The sequence below is a fragment of the Pelecanus crispus genome, chromosome 6, assembly GCF_030463565.1.
Source record: "Pelecanus crispus isolate bPelCri1 chromosome 6, bPelCri1.pri, whole genome shotgun sequence".
In the NCBI taxonomy this organism is placed as follows: domain Eukaryota; kingdom Metazoa; phylum Chordata; class Aves; order Pelecaniformes; family Pelecanidae; genus Pelecanus; species Pelecanus crispus.
This window is the reverse complement of record NC_134648.1, coordinates 67,511,458-67,535,586: the sequence shown is the minus strand read 5'-3', so window position 1 is coordinate 67,535,586 and position 24,129 is coordinate 67,511,458. Positions and strand designations below refer to the sequence as shown.

Here is a 24,129-nt window from a genome sequence, read left to right as displayed (position 1 = left end):
GCTTTCAAGTCAAGAGTCGCAACTTTTCTAAAAGTTGTATTTTAGTTGAACACAAATTACTGGACTTAATTCACGGAGGGTTGCTGCATTAGAAAATCTCAGGGAATGTTTCATTTAGGTTAGACTATCTGCTCCGGTAACCCCTTCTAGCTTGCATTTGTCTAAATCTGCAGCCATAAGACCCCAGCCATTTTAGAAGCTTTGAAGGAAAGGCAGTAAGGGATTTGGGAAGAAAAGCGAGGCTTTCGTGAATTAGACTAGCTGGCTATTTCCTTGGAGGAATTACACTCTGTTGTTTCCTCTGCTCTGTCTGTCTTGGGTGATACTCTTGCTAGCTGTTCAGAACTGCTTGCTCTTTTTGCTGCTCATCCTGAGACACTGGGTCGTGATTTACAGAATGGATGATGACTCAAAATGCAAGTGAACTTGGTGGGAACTAGTCCTGAATACTACTTGGTGCTAAGTAAACATTGAGAAAAATCAGGATGTCTCAAATTGGGCATTGCAAATTAATGGATACTTTTAATCCGAATCTTTTTATTTCTCGGTGTTCTTTTAAATTAATATCTTGTGAGTAATACAGCATGAAAATGACAGTCAAGAGATAAAAATTAAATATGATGTTATACAAACTCTTTAAGATTCGCTGCTTTTATTACAGCTAAGTAACAGAAAGATTGCTCTAATCTTATTTTAATAGAAACAAATCTGATTGAATTCTTTTTGTTTTTCTTTTAAAAAATCACAGACTGTCACACACATTTTTTCAGAAGTCTTGATTAAAGGTAATGATGCAGCCTAGTGAAATTCAGGTATGATCCAGACTGGACCACTGTTGCTTCATTGGCTTGCCTTGAGTGTGAAGTCTCTTCCTTCTCAATCAGATTTTTTTTTTTTAAAGTAATAAAACTTTTAAATTAATTATTCTGGTTTTTAATTCATTATTATAATCCACTATTTCATTATGCAAAATTAATTTTTCTTCCTAAGAGTGGTGTGCTGTGTCTTTTTTTTTTAATTGTTTTTACTGAAATCCATAATTTATTTTGTTGCTTCAGCAGATCTGTTTCTTCTCATTAGCACATTTTAGCAGGCCTCACCAGGTTAAAGTAGGGCTGTAGATTTAAAACAGTTTGAAACTGCGCATCCTGCTTAAGCTCTTCTATTCTCACACTTCGTTCTGTCTGCCCTGAGCACAAGGATCTCTGCACGCCCTTTCTCCCCTCTTTCTTTACCGCTGGGGAGAACACTGGTACCACGTGCATTTGGGATCTTCATCGTCAGCTGGAAACAGTTCAGTGACAAATGCCTTCTGTGTTTGCTTGGTATTCCCTTCCTTGGGTCAGTCTTAGGGAATGTCGAACAACTTCTCCCAATACTGTGAAGTGATATTTTACAGAGCCAAAAAGTTCATCGGTGTGGACTTTTGGTATGGTTTTTCCACTAATTTTCTGATGTATCATGCAGTAATTTATTGTGATGTGTTACATGTCCTTATGCCAACCTTTGCCCTTCATAGGCATTTGCCTTCCCATTTCCAAACAAATGTCTTAAAAATAGTCAAGCAGATCGTTGAAGGTAGAAGGGAATGGCTGCCCTTACAGAAACGAGTGCAACCTCATGCTGATTGATGTGATTTAAAAAAAAAAAAAGAAAAAAAGGGGGTTTCATGGCTGTTTTATATGAACTCCCAAAAACTCGCTTTTTGGTTTTTCTTTTTTTTTTAAAATGAATTTGGGCAAATGAAATACGATATGCTGATGAATCCAAAATTTGTGGAGATTTGATATGTACTTAAATACAAGCAGTGAATTGCTGAAATGAAAGCTGTTCAGCGTATCTTGTTGAAAAATGGTTATGCTCTCTGAAAAGAAAGGATTGTAATTTGAGCCTGCCCTTTTAAGAGTTTCCTCCAACGTTGTTGCAAGGTAGAGTTTGAAAAAGGAAGTAATTTGTGAAATGTTGAAATACACTTCAGTGTCAAAGCAACCGAAGAATAAGATTACTCAAAATAAATAGTTGCTCTTATTTTGAAAGCGTGTCAAAGTGGAGGAGCTTTCTTTATGCATAGTTGCTATTGGCTGCACAAAACCCTCATTTCTGTGGCTAATGATAGATAGGAATATTAATAATATAATTCATGCCTTGTCATATTTTGCTGCTTAATCATCTTGTTTGGCACTCCCCTGGCCGTGCTCTGTGTGGCCATAATTCAGGAATGAGAGCTCACTCGGGCACTGGCATTACAGTCCAGTAATCAAAGAGGCTGGGATTATGCAGATAATGAAAGGACTGGCCAGCGTGTGTTTACCCATGAAAACTGGAGTGAAGTTAGAGCCAGTAAACAGCCGGGGAGCTGCCTTCCGCGCCGGACGATGGCCGTCGCTCCTACGTCACGGCGCCTTTAAAGATCCAGGGTGGGTAAGCAGAAACCGAGAGCGCTCTCGGGTTCAGGAACGTGTGTCAGCAGTATTACTTGAAGTTTCTGCCGCGAAAAACTTAATCTCTTACAAGTCTTTACTAATGTTGTCTCTTGTGTGCTGTTGCTGCTGTCAAAAGTAGTATGTCAAGGAGGTTGCTAACATTTTGTTCGAAAATACTTGGTTTATAAGGAAATAGTTTCCTGGACATTAACATAGATTAGAAAGATAAAGAGGGGCTATCACATGAATCTGAATGCAAGTAAAATAGAAAGCCAGTATATTTTTTTTTCCCTTAATTTTTTTGTTAACAACTACAGTTTTAAAATCTAAACCTAACATTTTCTCAGAGGCTAGCGCTGAACCTTGTGATTCAAAGTGTTGCTATCTTTGTCTGGACAGCTTTTTTTTTTTTTTTTTTAAAACTTTGGAGTAGAAAGCAATTGCTTGTCTCAATACTGAAGGTGGTTGTAGTTGGGGGGGACTGTAACAGATAAAATGATGAGAGGATAAAAGGAAGTATCTAAAACAAATGAAAGGGGAGAATAAGTTTGGTGGTTGTGTTGTGGGTGTTCTGTTTTTTTTTTTTTAAACTCAAGAAACCCTTTCCCTCTCTTGGTTTATAAACGGTGTTTCATCTTCAAGTAGCGTAGGTTCTTCCAAGATACCCATGGATTTTGTGAAGTGGTTTCCATGCTCTTGTCAATGCATGAATAACAAATAATAGAATGGGTGGGGAGGACGTTGATTGTAATTTGACTTAAAAGCATGAATGTTTTGACCTCAAGGATTGGCAGTTTGAAAAGAATGATTTGCTGTGCTGTTTGTGTGAGCGTTGGGTTGTTCAGTGTTAATCACCATCCAGTTATGAATGTAATTCACTCGTTAGACAAGTGAATTAGACTATAGGCTAGTGTTGGACTTTTAAACGTACCTTCAGTAAGCACTCACATTAAAAGGAGGAATGTTCTTTAGAGTGCTACGTTGATGGAAGGAAGCAATACTCATCTTGTGAATGTAATGAAGGTAAGGTTCTTCAAGTTGTAGAAGTCTGAAAAAATAAAAAATGTTTATTTTTTTTTTATTATAGTTTCTTATGTGCTTAAAAGATAGATTTCCTGAGATACTATTTTGAGTGACTACTCATTGCGAAATTTTCATGCACAATCAAAGGATAAGGTGTTGGGGGGTTTTTGGTGTTGTTTTTTGCTGTTTGCTTTTTCTAATTGTTTATGGTTTAGGTTCTAAGTTTTGAGTAGGATGCTTTTTGGTTTGGTTTATGACTTGAGATGGCTTTCTTTAGCCAGCTGTAAACTTTCATTGAGAGGACTCGTTTAAAAATACTCTGTCTATACATGCTGTAACTAAAGCAGTGGACTTGGAGGAAAGCTGATCCTTATGTTTTTTGAAATGGTACTTTTATTTGGCTTGTATGTACAGATGTCTGATGAGCTTTATGAGACAGTGAGTGGAAATTAGATCAACTTATAACCTGATCCTATATTCAGAATTGTTCTAGCCTTGAGAGCCCTAAAATCTGAGGAAGCATAGAATCAGTCTCCACGTTGTAAGAGTTTTTCCTGCATTTCAGAATTAAGACCGTTTTTTGTGTTATTCAGAAAGAAGTCCAATTTGATTATATTAGCACTTCGCCCAATTAAGGAGTGCTGAATCAGGTTCACTATCTGAAAGGCAGGCACGTAAAGGGAGATGTGTGATAACGTCTGTGCTACTCTGGCTAGTGTGTTACATGGTGACTTTAACAAGGCTAGGGCTGATCTCTGTGTTAAACGATGTTAAGAGGGACTCTATTTGTATTTTAATTCAAAAAAGAGACTGCAGTATATTTTATTTTTTGCACAACTTTTTGCTGAAGTTAAGGCAAGTTTTGAAGTCATTGAACGTGCCAGGGCCTGAGTTGGTTCTCCAATTGGAGGCAGAAATTATGTGCAGGATAAAGGTAAAATTGACTTTTAAAGACAAGTTAGAATTCCACTTTCCCAAGTTTTTATGTGAAAGTTATAAATCCAGAAGGTTTCATACCAGTCATGTGTTCTTAAATATTTCATTAGGGAAAAAAAATACGTGTTTCTGTTTGGTTTAAGAAAGGACAAAAGCATTGTTTATTACGCATAATAAAAAAGAAGCTTAATTTCAAAATACCAGCCCAGCGGGAATTTTGTATGCCTCCTGTTAGCTTCCATATTTTACCTTTTGGACATTCAGAAAATGTTAGGTGTTTTAATTATTATAATTCAGATGTTTCTTCTGGTCATCAAATAGTTCTAAAATTCTTCTCTTATGGATTTCAATGAGTTCATTACTTATATTAAGAAAACAAACTCCCCCTCCCCTGCCCCCCCCCCCCCTTTTTTTTTAAAAGTGCAGGAAGCCCAGAAACATAAAATGGCCCATGACTGTTATCTTAGACCTACCCAAAAGTAAAGGGTTACTGGCAGCTTGCTAAGCAGTGACGAGAAAAGGTAGGATGATCAGGGGAGGGGGAAAACCAAGGGAAGTTGTTGCTCAGTCACAGAATCTGGAAGCAGAGAGGAACTGGACAGACCTGTTGTGTAGGAGGGGCTGGGCTGTGTCGGGTGCAGTGGAGGGGATTAGAGCTTGCAGAGGAACGGGGAGAGCAGGAGCGCTGCTGGAGCTAATTTATCCTGCAAGTGAAAGAGGAGGGCAGTGCAGGCAAACTGTTTGCGGCATCTGAGCCTGCTCGAACATCTAAGCCACTTTCCCTCAACTTTTTTAACTCTGAGCACTTTGTAACATTGGAAAAAGAGGAAGAAAATTCCAGGATTACTTAATATGCTGTTACTTGGAGATAGTGAGGATGTGGAGAAATGATAATAAAATTTTATTCCTGAACAGGTGAAGTACATTATTGTGCAGTAATACAATTGTGTTTGCCTTACAAGTACTTTAATCAAAAATACTGATGCATAAACTTGCATCTGTCTACAAGCTGGTTGAATTTTTGAGTAATTTGATTTTTTTTTTCAGGTGATCTGAGCTATTGAAGGGAGGGCCAGGGGTAAATACTTGCACCATGAGTACCCTAAGGTGGTGCTGATGCCTCCAGGAAGGATTATCTCGTAGTGGGAAGAGTAGTGCCTAAAGCAGAAGAACTTGCCATTTTCCCCTTTGTTGCACACGCAGCCTTTTTTCATTTCCTCTGCCTTGCTGAGAAATGAAACCTTGCATTAGGCCAAGGAAACCTGTGTGTCCAGGTAAGGCTGTGTGCAGTGAGAGAGGACAAACTGGGCTGCTCTTTGCACGCTATCTGAGTGAGAACAAACAACTCAGGAGAGCTCACCCCTCTCTGGTAGGCCTGGTTGAGTGCAGGAAATGACACTGAAATGGCAGAAAAGCCCCATGAGCAGTAGGGACCTGTGAGTCCAGGCCAGGAGGGAAGCATGCTGGATGGATACATGCCATGGAAAGTCAGCGGTGTCCTCTCCTGCGGCTGAGCACGGCCCAGGGCGTTTGGACTGACTGGAGCTGAGTACCACCGGAGATCCCTTGAGTCTCCAGGCTTGTCACAGATTATAGAATCATAGAATCGTTTAGGTTGGAAAAGACCTTTAAGATCATCCAGTCCAACCATTAACCTAACATTACCAAGTCCACACTAAACCAATTAAGGGGAGACTAGACTAAACCACATCCCAAAGTGCCACGTCTGCCTGTTTTTTGAACGCTTCCAGGGATGGTGAGTCCACCACCCCTCTGGGCAGCCTGTTCCAATGCTTCACTACCCTTTCCATGAAGAAATCTTTCCTAATATCCAATCTAAACCTCCCCTGATGCAGCTTAAGCCCATTTCCTCTTGTCCTATCGCTAACTACTTGGGAGAAGAGACCAACACCCCCCTCACTACACCCTCCTTTCAGGGAGTTGTAGAGAGCAGTAAGGTCTCCCCTCAGCCTCCTCTTCTCCAGGCTAAACAACCCCAGTTCCCTCAGCCGCTCCTCATAAGGCCTGTGCTCCAGACCCTTCACCAGCTTTGTTGCCCTTCTCTGAACACGCTCTAGCACCTCAATGTCTTTCTTGTATTGAGGGGCTTGTATTTCTTTGAATATTTGAAAATTTGAATTTTCTTGTATTATCGTAGCTCTGAGGCTGACTCACCTGCCTGCCACACCTACCTCAGAGATCGGAGGAGAGGAGCCTCATGTAAAATCACCAACAACCATCAGGCCTTGGTCTGTGCAAAAACTACTTTGGCTATGCCTGAACATCCCATGGAGAATGTATGTAACTGGGAATAACCATGTCCTGTCCCATCACAGTTGTGTCCACAGCTAGAAACTCCCCTACATTTTTCCAGCGTTTTGGATCAACAAGCAGGAGGTTTGGGAGTTGGAGGAAGAGGGAGAGGGATGCTCTTAAGCTGGTTTGTGGGCCCAGGTTGCCTGGTGCTCCTGTGATGGGCTCTGCTTGTCCTACGGGGGCTTGCTCTCCCTCTGCTCACTCCCCCCAGACACTGAATGTCCCTCACAGTGCTGTTGCGGGAAGCAAGGATTCCTCATTGGTTTTCAGGCACCCTACATTTGAGCCCAAATAGATGTGCATGCCTTTTCTATAATATAATTAACTTGAGTTCTTGCTGTATTACTTGTGTCCTCAGTCTGGGCCAAAGCTGTGCACAGCCATACAGAAGTGTTTATTTAAAAGCAAAAATAACCTCAACCAAACCAAACGAATGTAAGAGTGGGAAGTAGGGATGTGCAAAGCTAATGGTGGTGGTGGTTTGCAGGGCAAGGATTTTGCAGTCTTCTGTACACGTTCATTCTTTTTGGCAGAATCACATTTAAAGCAGATCCTTTCTGCCTTCATTTCAAGTTCCTTTCTCAGCAAAACAAACCATCATAGAAGCATTCAGTTTCTCATTTGCAGAATAAATGATTTCAAGTTCTCTTGGGTCCACATGGAAAAAGTACTCCACCGTTTTACCGGATGCTGTGTTCTCCAAAACATCCCATTTTTTTTACATGGCTGTTTCTTAATTATCCGCAGCTGAAAGCCCTTCCCTTTACTTTTGGCAGCCTATGCAGTCTTTATGGGGTGGAACAGAATCTTTCTTTCGTCCTAGGAAATAGTATTAATCCTGCCAGTATTTAACTGAATCCAGGATTACTAATCTGTCGAAAAGCTCTGCTTTTAGTTTTTACAGATGATGTTCAGGACATCTGATAGTTGCATTCATGTTGTCAAAAACACATGCTGTGTTTGTCTATGTGGTAACCTCAGAATTTCTAGAAGGGATTCATTATATTACTATAAAACGATTGCAGTCTTCATTAGTAAAAATGAGTCAAGTTCTCTTAATAAAATGGTAATTTTCTCATTTATGTTCTATATTTCTGAAGTAATGGCTTTTAAATACTCAGCATTTAAATTTGCCTTTCTAGTGGAATAAGAAAGTATTACAATGACTGCAAAGTAATTTAGAATTAATTTAGATTATTTAGTCATTTACTTTTTCCAGTGTTTTCCTAGTAAAAGCTGCCTAACTAGTCTGTCTGTCTCATGATCGGTTTTCCCTGTTTGTACCAATTTGGTTGATAACTACGCAGAAGCAGAATAGTTGGGAGGAAATTCCAAGATGCTTCAACTTAACTTTTCATTAGCGAAGTGATTAAGAAGCAAGCAGGGCTCCCTGAGTAGTCTGGAACATCATTTTGTAGCTGTGAAGCCAGCTGTTTTATGTCATGTATATAAGAAAGAAGTCTGTGTGGAAAAACACCTGTTTCAGAATGGGTTGCTTATATTGTCATCGCTTGTTTCGCTCTTTAAAATTTAAACTAACTTTACATGGGTTTTCTGTCTTTTTTTTTGAGTAGATCATTGGGAGTTTACAGATTGGTCTAGGTAATAGGTGGGGGGAAAAAAAAAGTCTGGTGAATAGGTAGAGTACAGTTGATCTCTAGTGCTACAGTTATCTCCTATTTTATGTGGTGCTTCCTTACAGGATTTAGAACTTTAAATGCATAAAACTCTTATGCGGCAGAGTCATTACTTTAAAAAAAGTGTGGGAATGAAGTTGCTATAGAATCTTAGAGGCTGAAATCTGGTTAATTGGTATTAAACTCTGGGCTTCATCTTGCATGGGAACAAATTTACTGGAAGCTTCCTCATTTGAATTAATGCAAGTATGAGGCATAGAGATTCCTCAATGCAGCAGCTCAGAAAGAGTTACTCGACTAGGTTACTTTTCCAGTTGTGACTAAGGGGCCAATTAGCAGCATCCGGAATGAGACGGCAGCGCCTAGGTAAAAATAGACGGCATTTGGAGAAGCTGGGGGCTGTTTTGGAGAAGGTCTTCAGCTGCAGACTGAGAGAAGCAAGACAAAGAGGCAAGCTTCAGAAAGGAGTATTACAGACATGATTGTGAGAGAGGCTGTGAACAGGCAAAGGTAGGAGCAGCCCAGAGAAACGGCAAGGAGTCATACCAAATTGGACTCAAACTGAAGGGCCTCTGCTGCCGAAGGAATGCCTGAGCTGGGTTCTTTGCTTCCTTCTGACAAGAGAGATAATGCTAGCATTGATATTAAAATGAAGCAAGCTGTTACATCCTCTGAAAATGACAGGAACCAGAGGAGTGGGTGTAAAGCTTGCTAGAGTGTTAGGTCTTATGTTAAGGATTGGTACTTTGATGCTTCTGTCAGAGGAGGGAGTAAGGCGCACAGAAGTGCTGCTTCAGTAGGTTCGCTTGAAGGCGATTAGTTGACTACTGCCGGAGTCCCTGAGACCAAATAATTGAGTAATATGCAAGGTACAGGGAGGGGAACTTGATGGCATGGGATTGTATTTTGCTTTCTAGCCTTTACAGTTGTAACTTCGCCCTGTGACCGCAACAGTTTTGATGGTCCTTCTCTGTCATTTCTGTAGGATACTGAAGCCACTGGATTAGTATAGTTTAAAACTCTGTTGTTCTTCACTGACCTACTTTGACTGCACGTTAGGTATTGGATTGGGAAAGGACCATCTGTGTATGTGCCCGCTGATACAGCCTGAATGTAAAGAGAATGTAGAATGCTGTCTGCCTTCTCTTGATAAACTTCAGTCCACTGGAGGTAATTACAGTAAAAATTAGCATTTTAAGTAAGTGGCATGCTGTACTTGTCATTTAATAATGTATTAGTGAATTTGCTATTTCATGAAAAATAAAAGAAGGCAAAAAAGGAGGCACCTGAAGTCCTATCTTTAAATACGCAAAGGATGTGTGTAAGTTAAGAGTTCGTGGTAGTGGCCTAGTAGTGAGCCTGTTACTTCCTGAAAAGCATGGGCAAGCTAGAGAATGTACGATCTGTGTATTCATATGGCCAGATACAAAGCATGTTTGCTGTACTATACATGCTTTCTTGGTCAGTGACCTGTACCTGCAAAGACTCTATAAAAATGCCTTTGAAAAGTTATGCTAATTCACCAATAGTGTATTTGGATCAACTCGCTTAATGAGAAGGAGCTTTCAGACTTAACTGTGTAGGTATAAACCTGCAAAATACACATTTTTCCCGCTGCATTTTTCTCCATTAATTTTTCGTGGAATACATAACTGATGAGATTGCTCTTCCTTTTCTTGATTAGTAAGCGATGAGCTTTCTGCCAATTAGAGCAAAGGTGTAATCACAATTCTAGTGAACCAAGGTAACACTCCCATTGACTTCAGTTTGGCCAGGATGCCAACTGAAGATGCAGTTTGTGACCACAGTACAGCTGAAGATAAATGTTGTTGGTAATCTAATTTCAGCTTATCATGTTCAATAGAGAAGCATCTTAACTAAAATGAGTAGTTTGGAAGAGGTAGAAAGGGTAGCAGTTGATGATGAAGAGTATTGTTTGGTAACCACAGAGGAAAGGTTTTAATTATATTTAATGCCTAAACTGTTATGTCTGGTTAATATTTGTAACAGTCTAAAGTAATAAAGTTTTGCAAAGTGACTTGGCACACAGCCGAGCAATACTTTTGGTTACATTAGTTGCATGACATAACCTTCTCTGTGTCGTTTTCAGTTTTCTCAAACTTGTTGACGAATCTTAAGAACTTAATACAAAAGTCTTTCTTTGTAATGGGTCAAATATTTATTTTTAAAAGTAATATACTGTGGTCGACTGATAGGCATATTGTAGAGGGGCTAAGTAATCTCTAGAGAAATTAACTTCAGGTGCCAAGGCCCAGTGATCATCAGACAGATTTCTGTCCAGTAGCAGATGGCATTTCTGAGAGACAGAAATACCTGTGACTGATATGCATGCATGCAGGTAAATATATTCTGCCACAGGAAAACTGCATTTTTTCTATTCAGTGTTTTTGGAAGAGGTAAAGACTGTATGAAAAAATGTCCATGCACATTACAGTAATGCAAGGCTATGATAAGGGTTGTTCTTTAGACAATTACAGATATTCAGAAATAAGGTCTTTGTCCTCTAGAACCTTGTGTTGGGGAGATAAAATGTCTACCCCATTTAGGATTCAAGCAGCAAAAAAAAGTTGCTGTTTGAAAGACAGAGAAGTAGCCTAATACACTACATCAGTCAGAGTTCCAAGTTTTAGCAAAAATACCCAATTTGGGTGTAACAGAGCAGTGAACTCTGAATGTGAATGATTACTAGTAAATGAGTCTTTCATTTACTTTGTTTTAAAACTGATAATTTTAGATGTGCCATTCAGTGATGGAAAAGATCCTATTTTTAATGGGATAGGTGGTATTTTTACATAGACCTATGTCATGATAATACAAATAACATAAAATATCTGGTGTAATGTAGACTAACTTCACAGGTTATTGGTGAATTGTTCCAGATCCTGAATAATCTGAAGATCAAGTGGTTGCTGTAGGAATGGTCCAGAATGGGGATATGTGTCTGTGCACCAGGGAATGTGGGAGAGCTCTAAAGTAATTGCAAAAGCAAAATAAAATAAAGTAGATTTCTTTCTTTCTTTTCTGTCATTTAGACAGATCTACTGGACTTGGCAATATGAGAAAGGGTGTTCCCTTAAACTAACAGCTTGACTAATTTGAGCTATTGTCATAAGGTATTGAATAACATAGTCTGAGCCTTACAGATGACCATATCTCAGGGCAGCTGGTTGAGCCTAAGCACTAGAAGGCCTTATGCAAGGAAAATATCTTGAAGGAGGGAATGATGTGGTAACCGCCTTCCTTGACAAATAAACCACGTGGATTGCTTGTGGATGCAAAGCCCTCGTGTAGCATCTTTGAGTAATGCTTTCTAGTTTCTCAGTTGGCAAGGAGATGTCGTCCCAGTGTGTAGATCAGGATGTACCTTCAGGTTTTCCCGTGTTTTCTCGTGGCTCAGCTGGGATGTAGCAGGGGTTATGTTCTTGTGCTCAGGAAACAGAGATGAGCAGTGAATGCTGTGGCTGGTGTTCCTGAGGGGCGTGCTGCTGCAGATGCATTTCCCCCTGCGACCCTGGCTTGTTTTTGGCATAACATTGAGTCCAGCTTGAGGTGTTGATTCTGATCTCGGAGGATCTTAGTGGGCTGAAACTAATATTTAGAAGACTAAATGAATAATGAAGGCCAAAGCCAGTAAGTTTGTTCTGTTGTGCTGGAGCTTCTGCAGGAGGAGAACATGTGTAAGAACTTGAGCTTACTAGGGGGTCCATTTGGGGACTGTAGAATGAACTCCCAGTTTGTTTCCGCATCTTCCATCATAACTTTGGGGTATGATTGTTTAATCTTGTCTCTTTCTTACACAGACATGGCATCTTTCATGTGTGCGGTTCCATAAAATTCTTACTCCATGGCACACATTGCTCCCTCTTTGGAGAGAATTCAAGAGAGCAAACACACGATGGACAGTTGGATTGCATAGTGCATTACTGGAAAATACTGGGAGGCTATTGTGGTAAACTAGCATAGAGTAGAATATGTTTCTGACTAAATTTATACTACCAAATGAGAAGGGAATGGAAGTTATGTTTTCAGGGTTCAATTAAACTCTTCTAAATGTATAAATAGGATTATAGAATTTATGTTTTGTGTGTATGTATATTATTTAAGTTAATAAATGTAAATATTTTTAAATATAAGCCTGAGCCCTTAGACAGTGGCTTGCATATGTGGCATAGCTCTCACTTAATTACTTCTCTCACTGGAGAATGAAGTACTCCTGTGACTTCTGGGATAAATTAGTGGGTCAGTATCAAGCAGAGTAGCAGTCTTGAGCTTATTTGGATGAGAGTTATGTTTTGGGTTTCCTATGCTCTTGGTTCATTTTTTTTTGCTAGTGTCTTAAGTATTTATGAATAAATTTCATAGAGCAGCTGTGTAGTTTGAGCAAAATGAATATTGTATATTTTTATTTGGACAGATGGCAGTTTCAGAGCACTTACTAAGCAAGGTATAATTTTTGCACTCTTACAGGAAGCCTTTACAGCTATATAATTTTATCATGATTTCATTATGTACTTAATGCACCAAACAAATAAATTCCAATGCAAATCCTGAACTGCCTTGTGACCGCAGTTAGAATGAAAGGTAACTGTGAGATTGCTGTCACATGTTTGTGTTCTTATATTTAATGATCGTTACAGAGCAAAAGCTTCTCATGTCATGCAGAAAAAAACTGTGATCTGATAAGAATCTTATCAAAAGGAAGACAATAATCCTCTTAAGGATTCTTCTGTCTTAGGTCAGCAGGCCGTTGTGGGTTTTTTGCAAAGGTGTTTCTTAGTAGCCTGGAACTTGTAAACATTTTTCTGGGTTTTAGATTTTTTGCCATCCAAAGAACCTGGAAACTATGAGGTGTTCATTATAAATTGCCAGTCTTGCCATTTTCTGATATTTGCCATTAATTTACAATGCAAAAAAAAAATTGCACGTGATGTAGCAAGATAAAGTTGAAACTGCAGTGTAATCGATCATGCTTTCTAAAATTAACAGAAACAAAGTACAAGATAAAAGCGATGTGAGCATAGCATGACAAAGTTGAAATAATGAGCTGAGACTTGCATCACTATTGTTTGGAATTCCAGTGCTCCACTAAGAACTTAGGAATGGATGGACGATGGCAGGGTCCTAGAGAGTAGCTAGGCAATTAAAAATACACAGAAAAACAGCCTGAAGACCTGTTAGTGATTTTAAAGGAAAGGAAGACAGCAGTCGGGTGACCCAGTGGAGCAGTAAGTTAATATTGTGTAGTTTTGCTCTACGTCTGTAATTTGAGAAATCACTTGGAAAATGAGATGTCTGTTCCTGTCTCTGGTCTTCCTGATGTGTTTTAGGGTAGAGGAGCTGAGCAAGTACGCAAGTTCACCTTAGTTTGGATTTGCATTTGCTCTACCTGTACCTTTTGCTATTCAAATGTCTACAGAAAAGCCTGACTTTAATTCTAGTGTACAGCTCCTCCTGGTAACAGCTGAAAGGAACCAATGGATGATTCCGCACTGGAGGCATTACGAGCTAGAACTGAGCAAAGGTGTAAGGAGTAATACTTACTAATCCTGTAGTCTCAAAAAAACCCAACAGCAAAGATTTTTCACGTAGAGTAAGTCTTGTGTTTGTAATGGAGCATGATGTTAAAATTCAGAGATCTTAAATCTGTGGATATTTTGATTCTTAGACTAAGGATGTTCCAGCACAGCTCTGGGAGCTCCAAAGCGTGAGCTGATTGTACTGGGTTTTAGTGTTGTGTCCCAGCATAGTATTGGGTTGTTTTTTTACACACCTAGCTAAATTAACAGGTCAGTGCCTAAAAAGGGGAAAAAAAAAAAACCAAACCAAAAAAAACCCAAACCCAAAACACCAACAAACAAAAAACCCCAAATCAACCACAAATCCTGAAAGTAGACATATGTTTATATAAATGTAGAAAGTAGATGATGAACAGTTTCTGGTTTTTTTTTTTCCTTTCCTTTTTTTAAGAACATTTAAAATCCATACCTGATTTCCCCCTCCCCCCTTGGAGAACACTTTGAAAAGTACCAATGATGTCTTTCATATCTGACAGTAGAAGGTCAGAGAGAAGGTGTGGGGCAAAGGTGTCCTGATCATTTATTTCTTCACTACCTCAGGTCAGTATTCTCAAGTGGCAGGACAAACATGGACAGCAGCTCTCTCTCGTGACTGTTCAGCAAACCTAGTCACTTCGATTCTTCCGAATGAAGGTTAGCTTTGAAAGTGCAATTCAGTAATAACCTACTTAAAACAAGTAGCATAAACTTTCTGAGCGAGTATAAAAGAAACTTGAGTCAGTCCAGGAAAATTGGCCACAATAACTCTCAGTGTTTCAGCGAAGTATTTTTGTCTTATTTTGGGATTTTCTGCCACGTATTCAATTTAGGAAATTGAAATAACATTTATGTGTATTTTTGCCAGGCTTTTTGCTTCCCAAAAAAAAAAAAAAAAAAAAAAAATCACTAATCATTGCTTTTGAAATATTAGTAAAAATTTGGGGGGAGGGGGGAGAAAGCAACTGTCAAAACCTGTGATCAGCTTGGGACTAAAAAATAAGTGTTAATTTGATGTCCAGGCAAACTCACCATAAATCACGTAGTGGGATATATTAAAGATGTCACAGAGTGTCAGCAAGCTGCAGATATGTAGCTGCTTGATCAGATCTAGCTCCTAACCACTAACTCATTCATTCTTGTTTCGCTTAAACACTTTGAGCTCTTATTTTTTCCTCCTAAAATATTCTGCTACTTTCATTGTGTTACCTATTCCCCAAACATTTTTTTTCCTCTCTGTCTTTTCCCAGCTTCCTGCTCATGCTCTACCTCATTCTGTTTCTTTCTTGGTCTTTTAATACTTTTTTAGTGTTGTTGCTTTGCTGCCTTTGGCTTCCCACTCTGTCCCCTTCTCATAATATTCACAGCTGCTTTGCTGTTCTTCCACCTCTTCTGAAATTTTTTGGTACGCTCATCCACTTGCTTTTCTCCCATCAATTTTTCTCTAAAATTTGTGTCATTTGAATCCTTTTCTGTACCTTCTCTGCTATCTTCTTTAACCTGAATCAGTTTTGGCTTGAATGCACTTGTAGATAGAACAGGTAACCTTGTCTTGGATTACCCCATTAGTCTAATCTCTTCCCATTTACTGAAGAACTAATGAGTGGGGGTTGAAAAGTGTTGTCGATTTACCTACGAAGGAAGAGGGCATTGCTGCTTGATTACAAAAAGACATGGTTACTACTAAGTGGTGATTATTAGTACTAGCGTGAGGGTCACTATACTAGCAAGTATCTTGTGAGTCTCTATTTTTGTGGGACCTAGAACAGCGATTGGTTTACCCAAATACCCCGGTAATCTCGTCTAGCATTAGCTGCTCGCGAGTTGTGACTGTCCGCTATATAGTTCCTCATGTATTGGGTTTGTGTGGCAAGGTTTTGGGAGCGGGGGGGCTACAGGGGTGGCTTCTGTGAGAAGCTGCTAGAAGCTTCCCCCATGTCCGATAGAGCCGATGCCAGCCAGCTCCAGGACAGACCCACCGCTGGCCAAGGCTGAGCCCATCAGCAATGGCATTAGCACCTCTGGGATAACATAGTTAAGAAGGGGGAAAAAACCTGCGCAACTGCAGCCAGAGAGAGGAGTGAGAATACATGAGAGGAAGGACTCTGCAGACACCCAGGTCAGTGCAGAAGGAGGGCAGGAGGGGCTCCAGGCGCCGGAGCAGAGATTCCCCTGCAGCCCTGGTGCAGCCCATGGCAAGGCAGCTGTGCCCCTGCACCCATGGAGGCCCACGGGGAGCAGAGATCCACCTGCACCCAGGGAGGAGCCCACGCCAGAGCAGGGGGATGTGCCCAAAGGAGGCTGTGACCCCGTGGGGAGCCCGCGCTGGAGCAGGCTCCTGGCAGGAGCTGTGGCCCCGTGGGGAGAGGAGCCCAGGCTGGAGCAGGTTTGGTGTCAGGGCTTGTGACCCCATGGGGGACCCACGCTGGAGCAGGCTGCTCCTGAGGGGCTGCACCCTATGAACGGGACCCACGCTGGAGCAGTTCGTGAAGAGCTGCAGCCCATGGGAAGGACTCACGTTGGAAAAGTTTGTGGAGGACTGTCTGCCGTGGGAGGGACCCCGCACTGGAGCAGGGGAGGAGTGTGAGGAGTCCTCCCCTGAGGAGGAAGGAGCGGCACAGACGACGTTTGATGAACTGACCGCAACCCCCATTCCCTGTCCTCCTGCACTGCTTGGGGGGGGAGGAGGGAGAGAAAATCGTGAGTGAAGTTGAGCCCGGGAAGAGGGGAGGGGTGGGGGGAAGGTGTTTTAAGATTTGGTTTTATTTCTCATTACCGTACTCTGATTTGACTGGTAATCAGTTAAACTGATTACCCCAAGTCAAGTCTGTTTTGCCCATGACAGTAATTGCTAAGTGATCTCTCCCTGTCCCTATCTCGATCCATGAGCTTTTTGTTATATTTTCTCTCCCCCATCCAGCTGAGAAGGGGAGTGATAGAGTGGCTTTGGTGGGCACCTGGTGTCCAGCCAGGGTCAACCCACCACACCTCGATTGCTTATTGTTAACTGAGATACTTGATATAACTCTGTTTCATAACAGATTCATCATGTTAGTTTAGTGATGAGTAAGAGAATCCAAAGTTGTAAAACCTAGGGCACCCTGGAGGCTCTCTGCTCCCTTGAGGGTGGCACATCATCGATGCTAATTTGCATTAATACAATCATTTTGCAACAAGTATGGATGTAATAGTATTCTGCTATGGCTTATCAGTAGCTTTGACAACCAAGCCTGTGGTCTTTGTCCACTTCCAATTTGAAAGGTGTCCACAGCACAAACACCATTGGTTGTAGTCAGTGGTGGAATGAACAAGTGTTGGTCATAGATTGACAAAGGGTAGCCTGAACGGATTTTCCTTGAAACCTTGACTGCCGTGGGTCTGGATTGAGCCATATGGGTGAGAGAGAGCAGGCTTAAACTGTTGCCTGCACCGTGCCTGCTGTGGAAGTAGACAAAAAGTTTCATTGAAATTTCATAAACTTTAAAAGTATAGTTTTTAAACGTATGCTTTATTGAAATTCTTTTTATTGTCAGTTTCTTTTTAATTCTTGGTCTTGTGGTGAAGGAAACAGCAGCCTTTCATCCATATGTTCTATTAAGGGGCTGAAGCTCATAAGATTTTACATACAGGAGTAAAGGCAGAATTTTGATTAATAGGTTTTAAAGTATATCTACGCTATAAAATTTTGGCAGTGTGTATGGCTAAGAGTGTATCTATTAAGGAATATCCCCTGTTGCTTGTAATGCTACTCCGTATGCACTCAAGGCACTCAAGTCAAATGCTAGACCTATACTGCTTTCAGACTACTCAGCCCAGTCGAAAACCTCTGTGAAATGATCGGGGAGTATTGGCAAGCAGTAGAGGGATTCACAGTATCCAGGATCCCTGCGAAACTACCCAGGAGACTCCCACTTGATAAGAACTTGTTCAGTTAGATCGGGGAGAAATTAGCGGTGAGGGAAGTAATTCTGAATTTTGCAATAGATTATCTGAAGAGACACTGATTATCAGGAAAGGTGGTGGAGTGTGTCCTGTGTTGCGCTTCTAATCGTGCATTTTGAATGTGCTGGAAACAGTATGTTAATGTTGCGCTTTTTGTGCGTGTTCGCTCTTGAAAGTCAGCTTGAGTTTATTCACGCAGCAATAAATACAGTGGGACAATGTTGGTACTGCTTAGACTTTATATATTTGGAACACAATGCCTAACTGCTGCCCTGCCTGTATAATTACTAAGAATAGAGAATGGGTTGGGAAAACAGCTTTGCAAAAAGCACCTATTCTAAATGAATGATTACTGACTTCACAAAGCATTCATAATATTGACAGCCAGTCAGGAAAATTAAATAAATGCAATCAGGATAGTGATTACTTTTCTCAAGAAGTGTATGTAAGAAAGAGAGGGCAAACATTTGTGCTTCTTGCCATCTTAAGAGCAATATTATACTGTGAAAAGTGGCTTATAAAGATGTGGCTCGTTAGGTACTGGGGTATATGTATGACAGGACCTTGAGTTAGCTAAAGCTTTGAGCTGAGTGCTGCCAGACCTTCTCTTGAAGTGAACTTCTCAAAGAAGGCCAAAAGGCTTTCAAATTAAAATCTGCAAGTTTTATTTGAATAAAAACTAGAAAGTTAGCTTCTTACAAAATAGAATCTTCGTAGTGACCTGAGGGGAAGAGATGTAGACATAAAGAGATTTATCCACAACTGCCTGCTTTGTGCAGGTAGGTCCTTGCTTCAGTAGTTGGTTATGCTTAACTTGGTGGCTTGGTGAGTGGCAGTGAGGGCTTGGTTTGGTTTTTTACAGCATTTTTGGCACAAGGAGATTCTCCTTAACTAGACAAATCATAATCCTAAATTTATTTAATAACTGGAAGACAGGGAAACTGAAGAAGAATTGGGGAATTATTTTACCATCAAGCTGATAAGGAAAGAATATAGGAAACAATCTTGGGGGGTGGAGGCGAGTGAATACTGAGTTCTCAGATGCTGGGAAATTACAGGGAAATTCTTAAAATTATTGTGAGTAAAAAAGTTACTATTAATCTCTCTGTCCCCCATTCTGGACATACTTTGGTTTTAGTATGTGTTTTTATTTTTCACACTTAATGTGGTGGTGTTTGCTTTTACTAACATACAAGAAGATGATGCTAGTTCTTTATGCAAACATCATCATCAAGCTAATTAGTAACAGCAATGTATATACTGGAAGCAATAGTTATTCTGATGGCAGAATAACAAAATATAATATTTTAATGATTAATAAATGTTCTGATAGTACATATGGGGGTGCAGGGTAGCTTGTGTGAGCATATCCTAGTTTTGCTTAATATTTTATATGTAATCTGCATCATTTGTCTTGTTTTATTTTAATTCTAGGCCCTATACTGTCTTGCTTCTGCAATCCCGTGACTTTTCCTTACAGTTGCCGTGCTGGCTTAAGCAGCTCAGTCCTTCCCCCCGTTTTCACTTCTTCACTTCGCGGCATTATATCCTTCATCGCAAAACTACAGGCTGAAGTGCATCAGGGAACTGATCCAGGTGTTCAGTATCTCCCCCTCGGTTTTTTATTGCCACTGAGAGGAGAACCATAGCTCAGTTCTCTGGATGCACCTTTGCTGGTCTGATGCAGAGTTTTACTTTTCTATGATCCAAAATCAGTTACTTGTAAATTATTTTAATTAAAATATGAATGTAGTAGAAGCATAAATATTTTTAATATATGTTAGAGACTTGCAGTACAAGTATGCTATCAGATTTTTATGTCTTTATTTGATAAAAGGATGCAGAAGGCAGAGGCTGCAGAGATGACTGATGAGAAGGGATGGGCTGGTTGGATTAGGATTATTTTGGAAAAAGGCTATTAGGACAGAAACTGAATTGCCTTGGCCATTTTAGAATTAGTATTTCAGCCCTTGTAACAATTGTTGGTCCATGTCTAAAAAAAAATTACAGTACTTTCTGTCAATTTTTCTGATAACTTTATAATACACTTGATTTTGTTAAAGGCTCTGATTCTACCTTGATTATCATTGTTCAGATGTATTAGTACTTGCTTTCACTAAGCCAGTTTCCTTTGAATCTGTGAATACTCAATGTATTTCAGAAGCTCTGTACGGCTTTAAATGGCTAAAGAGAAGACTGACAAGCCTGAAAATGAACTTGTAGCAAAGACCACCTGAAAATGAGGAGCGTTCTCACAGTCATCCAGATGGAAGTTTATCTTTCTTTGAATTTTGATTTTAATAAAGGTATACCCTCCTATGCATTAGACATAAATCACACACATGCCACTTAGTAGTGTCACTTTGATTTTATTTGATAGATTATTAAAGTATTACAGGTATTTATACAGATTTATTAGAGCAGTTGGTCAATTTTCAGTTCTTTCAACTGGAAGTCGATACAACGGTAATATTGCAGGTTATTAAATTTTGGGGCCTAAGTGTTTGGCTGTGCATTAGCACAACAGTAAAACGTTGCAAAATTCATTGAAAGCTCTGAGTATCCGTCTGCTGAGAAGAAAATGATTTGCTGTTTTTCATCAATTAACTGTGAACACCTGTAAGGAACTGCATGTTTCATTTCAAGGCATTGCATTAAATATTGAGCTCCACAGCAGAGCTGAACTAGGTCTGTACCCCAAGTACCAGCGCGCTCCCTGCTCCAAATAGTGGCATGAGGGTGGCTGGGGAAGTCCATGTTCAGTGATGTTTTGATAAGGTTTGTACAGCTGTGAAAGAGGCATTAGAGGATTAAGGAAAACAGCCGCCCCCCCCCCCCCCCCCCCAAAATATGCAAACACATGAACAAAAAGCACCAAAACCAACTACTGGCATGGCCTCTGTGGGAAGGTGGGAAAATGGAACAGTGATTTTATTGATTTCTGCTGCCCTTTTCTTGTGCTGTGCATATTAGGACCCCCTAAAATTTACTCTCGTATACTTTTCCTGTTTCCAAGTAGAAAAAACTTGCATTAGGTATTATCCTGTTCCCAAAGCATGCCGAATTCCCAAGAACAATGAAGCTTTTCGCAATTTCATTTTGTAGTGTGAATGGCATCTTGCTTAATAAAGAAAAGCAGATATGACCAGAACAATTGGGTTTTGGGGTTTTATTTCGTGGGGCCTTGGGGGTTTGTTTGTTGTTTGTTTGGTTTTTTGTTGTTTGCCCCTCTAGTTTGCATGGCTCATTGACGTAGTAATGCTGGCATGAAATTCATGTCGTGTTCTAGAGTGTTTTTTCTTGAGAAGAACTTAATTACGTTTTTTGTTTTGTTCCCACACCTCCAGATGCTTAACTGAAGGAAAAAAAGCAAACAAACTTTTATTAGGTATTTTAATGCTTTAGTCATTTTTAAATTTTTATTTAATACTGACCCTACCTTAAAATGAGTGTAATCTTGAGTCATTTGAGTCTGGTTATAACTCGCGCTGAATTGTATCTTAATGGATTCCCATTTGATTTCAGCCTGTGTTTTTCTTTGACTAGGATCTCCTTGTTGGCCACACTAAATGCATGCAGCCATGTAGAACACCACAGCCAAAACCCCATTATGTTCATGTAACGTCATAGACTTTATTGATACTGTTTACATGTTGTCAAGTTCTAAGGTGGATTATAGATAGCATAATAAAGAGTGGAAGTTAGAATTAAAAATTATACTCTTGAAAAGTAAGTGATTGCACTTTTATCCCCTTTTTTCTGGTTTGTATTTACAGTCTGTCTTTTGGAAGAAATTGTTGATCAATTAATTGTTGCCTGCTTGCTTATAACAATGGATTCTGATGTCTCTTTTCCTTTTTTGTATTAATTGAGGGCAGGTAATCAAGAAAGCGGTAACAAGTCAGTTTGCAAGTACTTTGCTTCCCCAGGCCCTTTATCTCCTCTAAGGCTGTAACCTTAGAAATTTGCTCATAGAAGTGGTCTTTGTTTGTAGTGGGTGTGGGCTAATGACTTTCTCCGACTCCTTGACTTACCTTAGGTTTCAGCGTTGCCTGCTGTATTCATCTGAACTCATGTGAATGACACCTGGCCAGTGGAACGGCTTTAGGGTGACCTGGTTTTGGGACTCGCGGCTTTCCAGAGGTGTGGGGGAGGACTGTTCTCCTGCGTAGCTCTTCTCATTGGGGTTCTGCAGGACCACGTTTCCTGCATCTTCTGTGCCACAGATGAATATAGCCTGTGGGAACGTGGGGTGAATAATTACGATGATACAAAGTGTGGTGTCATAACCAGACCACTTCTTTTCCCCCTTAACGTGCTTTGGACAAAGTTTACCCAAACTTAATGAATATGAGATTGGTGCGTGCTGCCTGGTATCATGAGTTACACTTTGCCAAGATCTTGGTTGTTCTTTGCGGGTTGCAGTTTGTTAACCTATTGAATCCTGTCACTACTGCAGTGTTGTAAGCAGAAGAAGGTTGAATAAACTGTTGTGCTTTACCATGTCGGGTCAGAAAGCATGTAGCATCTTTATTTATACTGCAATGCATATTTATTCTTTCCAGTGTTTAAGCAATGCAGAGAAGAGTTGATGTGAAATGCCTTGGTGTCCTTGCATCTCTATCAGTACTTTTTAAAACTATGCAGCTGTATACTATGACCTTGTAATATTTCATGGGTCTTTTGAACTTGAAACTATTAACTGTTGTGTACGTGGTTTTAATTAAAACAGATTCATGGTATTTCGTCTTTAAAACTACTATACAACTACTAACAGCTTCCAGTGTTTACCAAGTATTCCTTAACTTGACATACTCTTGTGTCAAAAATAAGAAGTTCCATCTTAGGCTGGCATTTTACTAGTATGTCCAAGTTTTAAGAAATAAATACAAATTCTTTACTCTTAATTTTTTTTCTAGTTGAAATCAGCAAAATTGTTCATTTATGTGTTGTATTGTGGCCTGGAAGGTCATTTGCTGGATTCTGGTGCTGACAGAGCATTTGTGTCTTTAAAAAAAAAAAAAGTAGATCAAAGGAAGTGAAGTGCCCTCTAGTCTGAGGGCATACCTTCAGAGTAAAAATGCATATTTCATTTCTGCAAATTTTTGCTATTGTTAGCCTCTCGTGTACATGAACATTGGATAAACTGAGCTTTCTGTGTACTCTTTTGATGGACTTGGTAAACTAACAGACCACTAAACAGTTGACATTCCTTTTCTTATTTTATTAAGTCTTTTATCTGCTGAGAATTAAGAAAACAGAGCAAAAGTAGTTAGTAGTACATTCTGCTTACTTTATTGGTCAAGCACATACTATTATTTTGTATGAAAATACTCCTATTGATGCATGTTATGTGTTCACAGTACAGCAAAAAATCCTCACTGTGTTTCAGTAAAATTGGTTTTGCTATGGAAGGTGTCAATATGGGGGTAATGATTGAATCTGAAAACTTGTTTGCAGAATTATAGTCTTGCTGTGTATTCATATATGTATTCATGTATATTCATATAGAGTTATAAATGACACGGTGTTTTTAGAAATATAAATTAATTGAGCTTGATCTGTTTGACAGTTCTTTCATCCTTCTTTGGAGTGTAAGTTAACAATGGTGAATGTCAGCCTCCATTGAAAGCAGTGGTCTATCATAGAGTTAAGTCTTGAATGCTGTTGTGTTTGCATTCTCCACTTCAGCCTGGACTTTTTTGGTGAACTTTATTTTCTTAATAGTGGGTGATGATTAAATTACTTCTACAACATGTTGCTCAAGATCTCAAACACACAATAGTAATGCAGTTTTTATGAGGGGTTCGTTTGTTAATCTGAGCTCTGTTTTACAAAGATTGTATGAACGCTGCTTTCCTTTGAAATTGATCTTCAAAAAGAAATCCTGTTTTGTGTAATAAGATGCCAGACTCACAAAGATTTCCTTTCTTGTTTCATAGACGTTCCATCTTCAGAGCAGCCTGAACTGTTCCTAAAGAAACTTCAACAGTGCTGTGTCATTTTTGACTTCATGGACACGCTTTCAGACCTTAAAATGAAAGAATACAAGCGCTCCACTCTTAATGAACTGGTGGACTACATTACAATAAGCAGAGGCTGTTTGACAGAGCAGACTTACCCTGAAGTAGTTAGAATGGTGAGTTCCTTCTTTCTCATGGTCTCTTTAAATCCACTTGCCATTCCAGTTACGCATTGTGGGCGAAATTGAACCCTGGAGTAGGTGGATTAAATGAGGCCTTTGGTTTGTATTTTCTACTAGACATCACTTGGGGATAA

The 24,129-nt window shown here is 39.8% G+C and overlaps 1 protein-coding gene across 4 annotated transcripts in view; it reads left to right on the top strand.

The window, feature by feature from the left end:
• PPP2R5E (protein phosphatase 2 regulatory subunit B'epsilon) overlaps window positions 1–24,129 on the top strand; it is a 75,495-nt gene that overhangs the window by 20,447 nt on the left and 30,919 nt on the right. For all 4 annotated transcript variants that reach the window (XM_075713214.1, XM_075713217.1, XM_075713213.1 and 1 more), the window contains exon 3: window positions 23,793–23,989. In XM_075713214.1, the coding sequence (XP_075569329.1) occupies window positions 23,793–23,989 (197 nt within the window). The remainder of the gene's footprint in view (window positions 1–23,792; window positions 23,990–24,129) is intronic.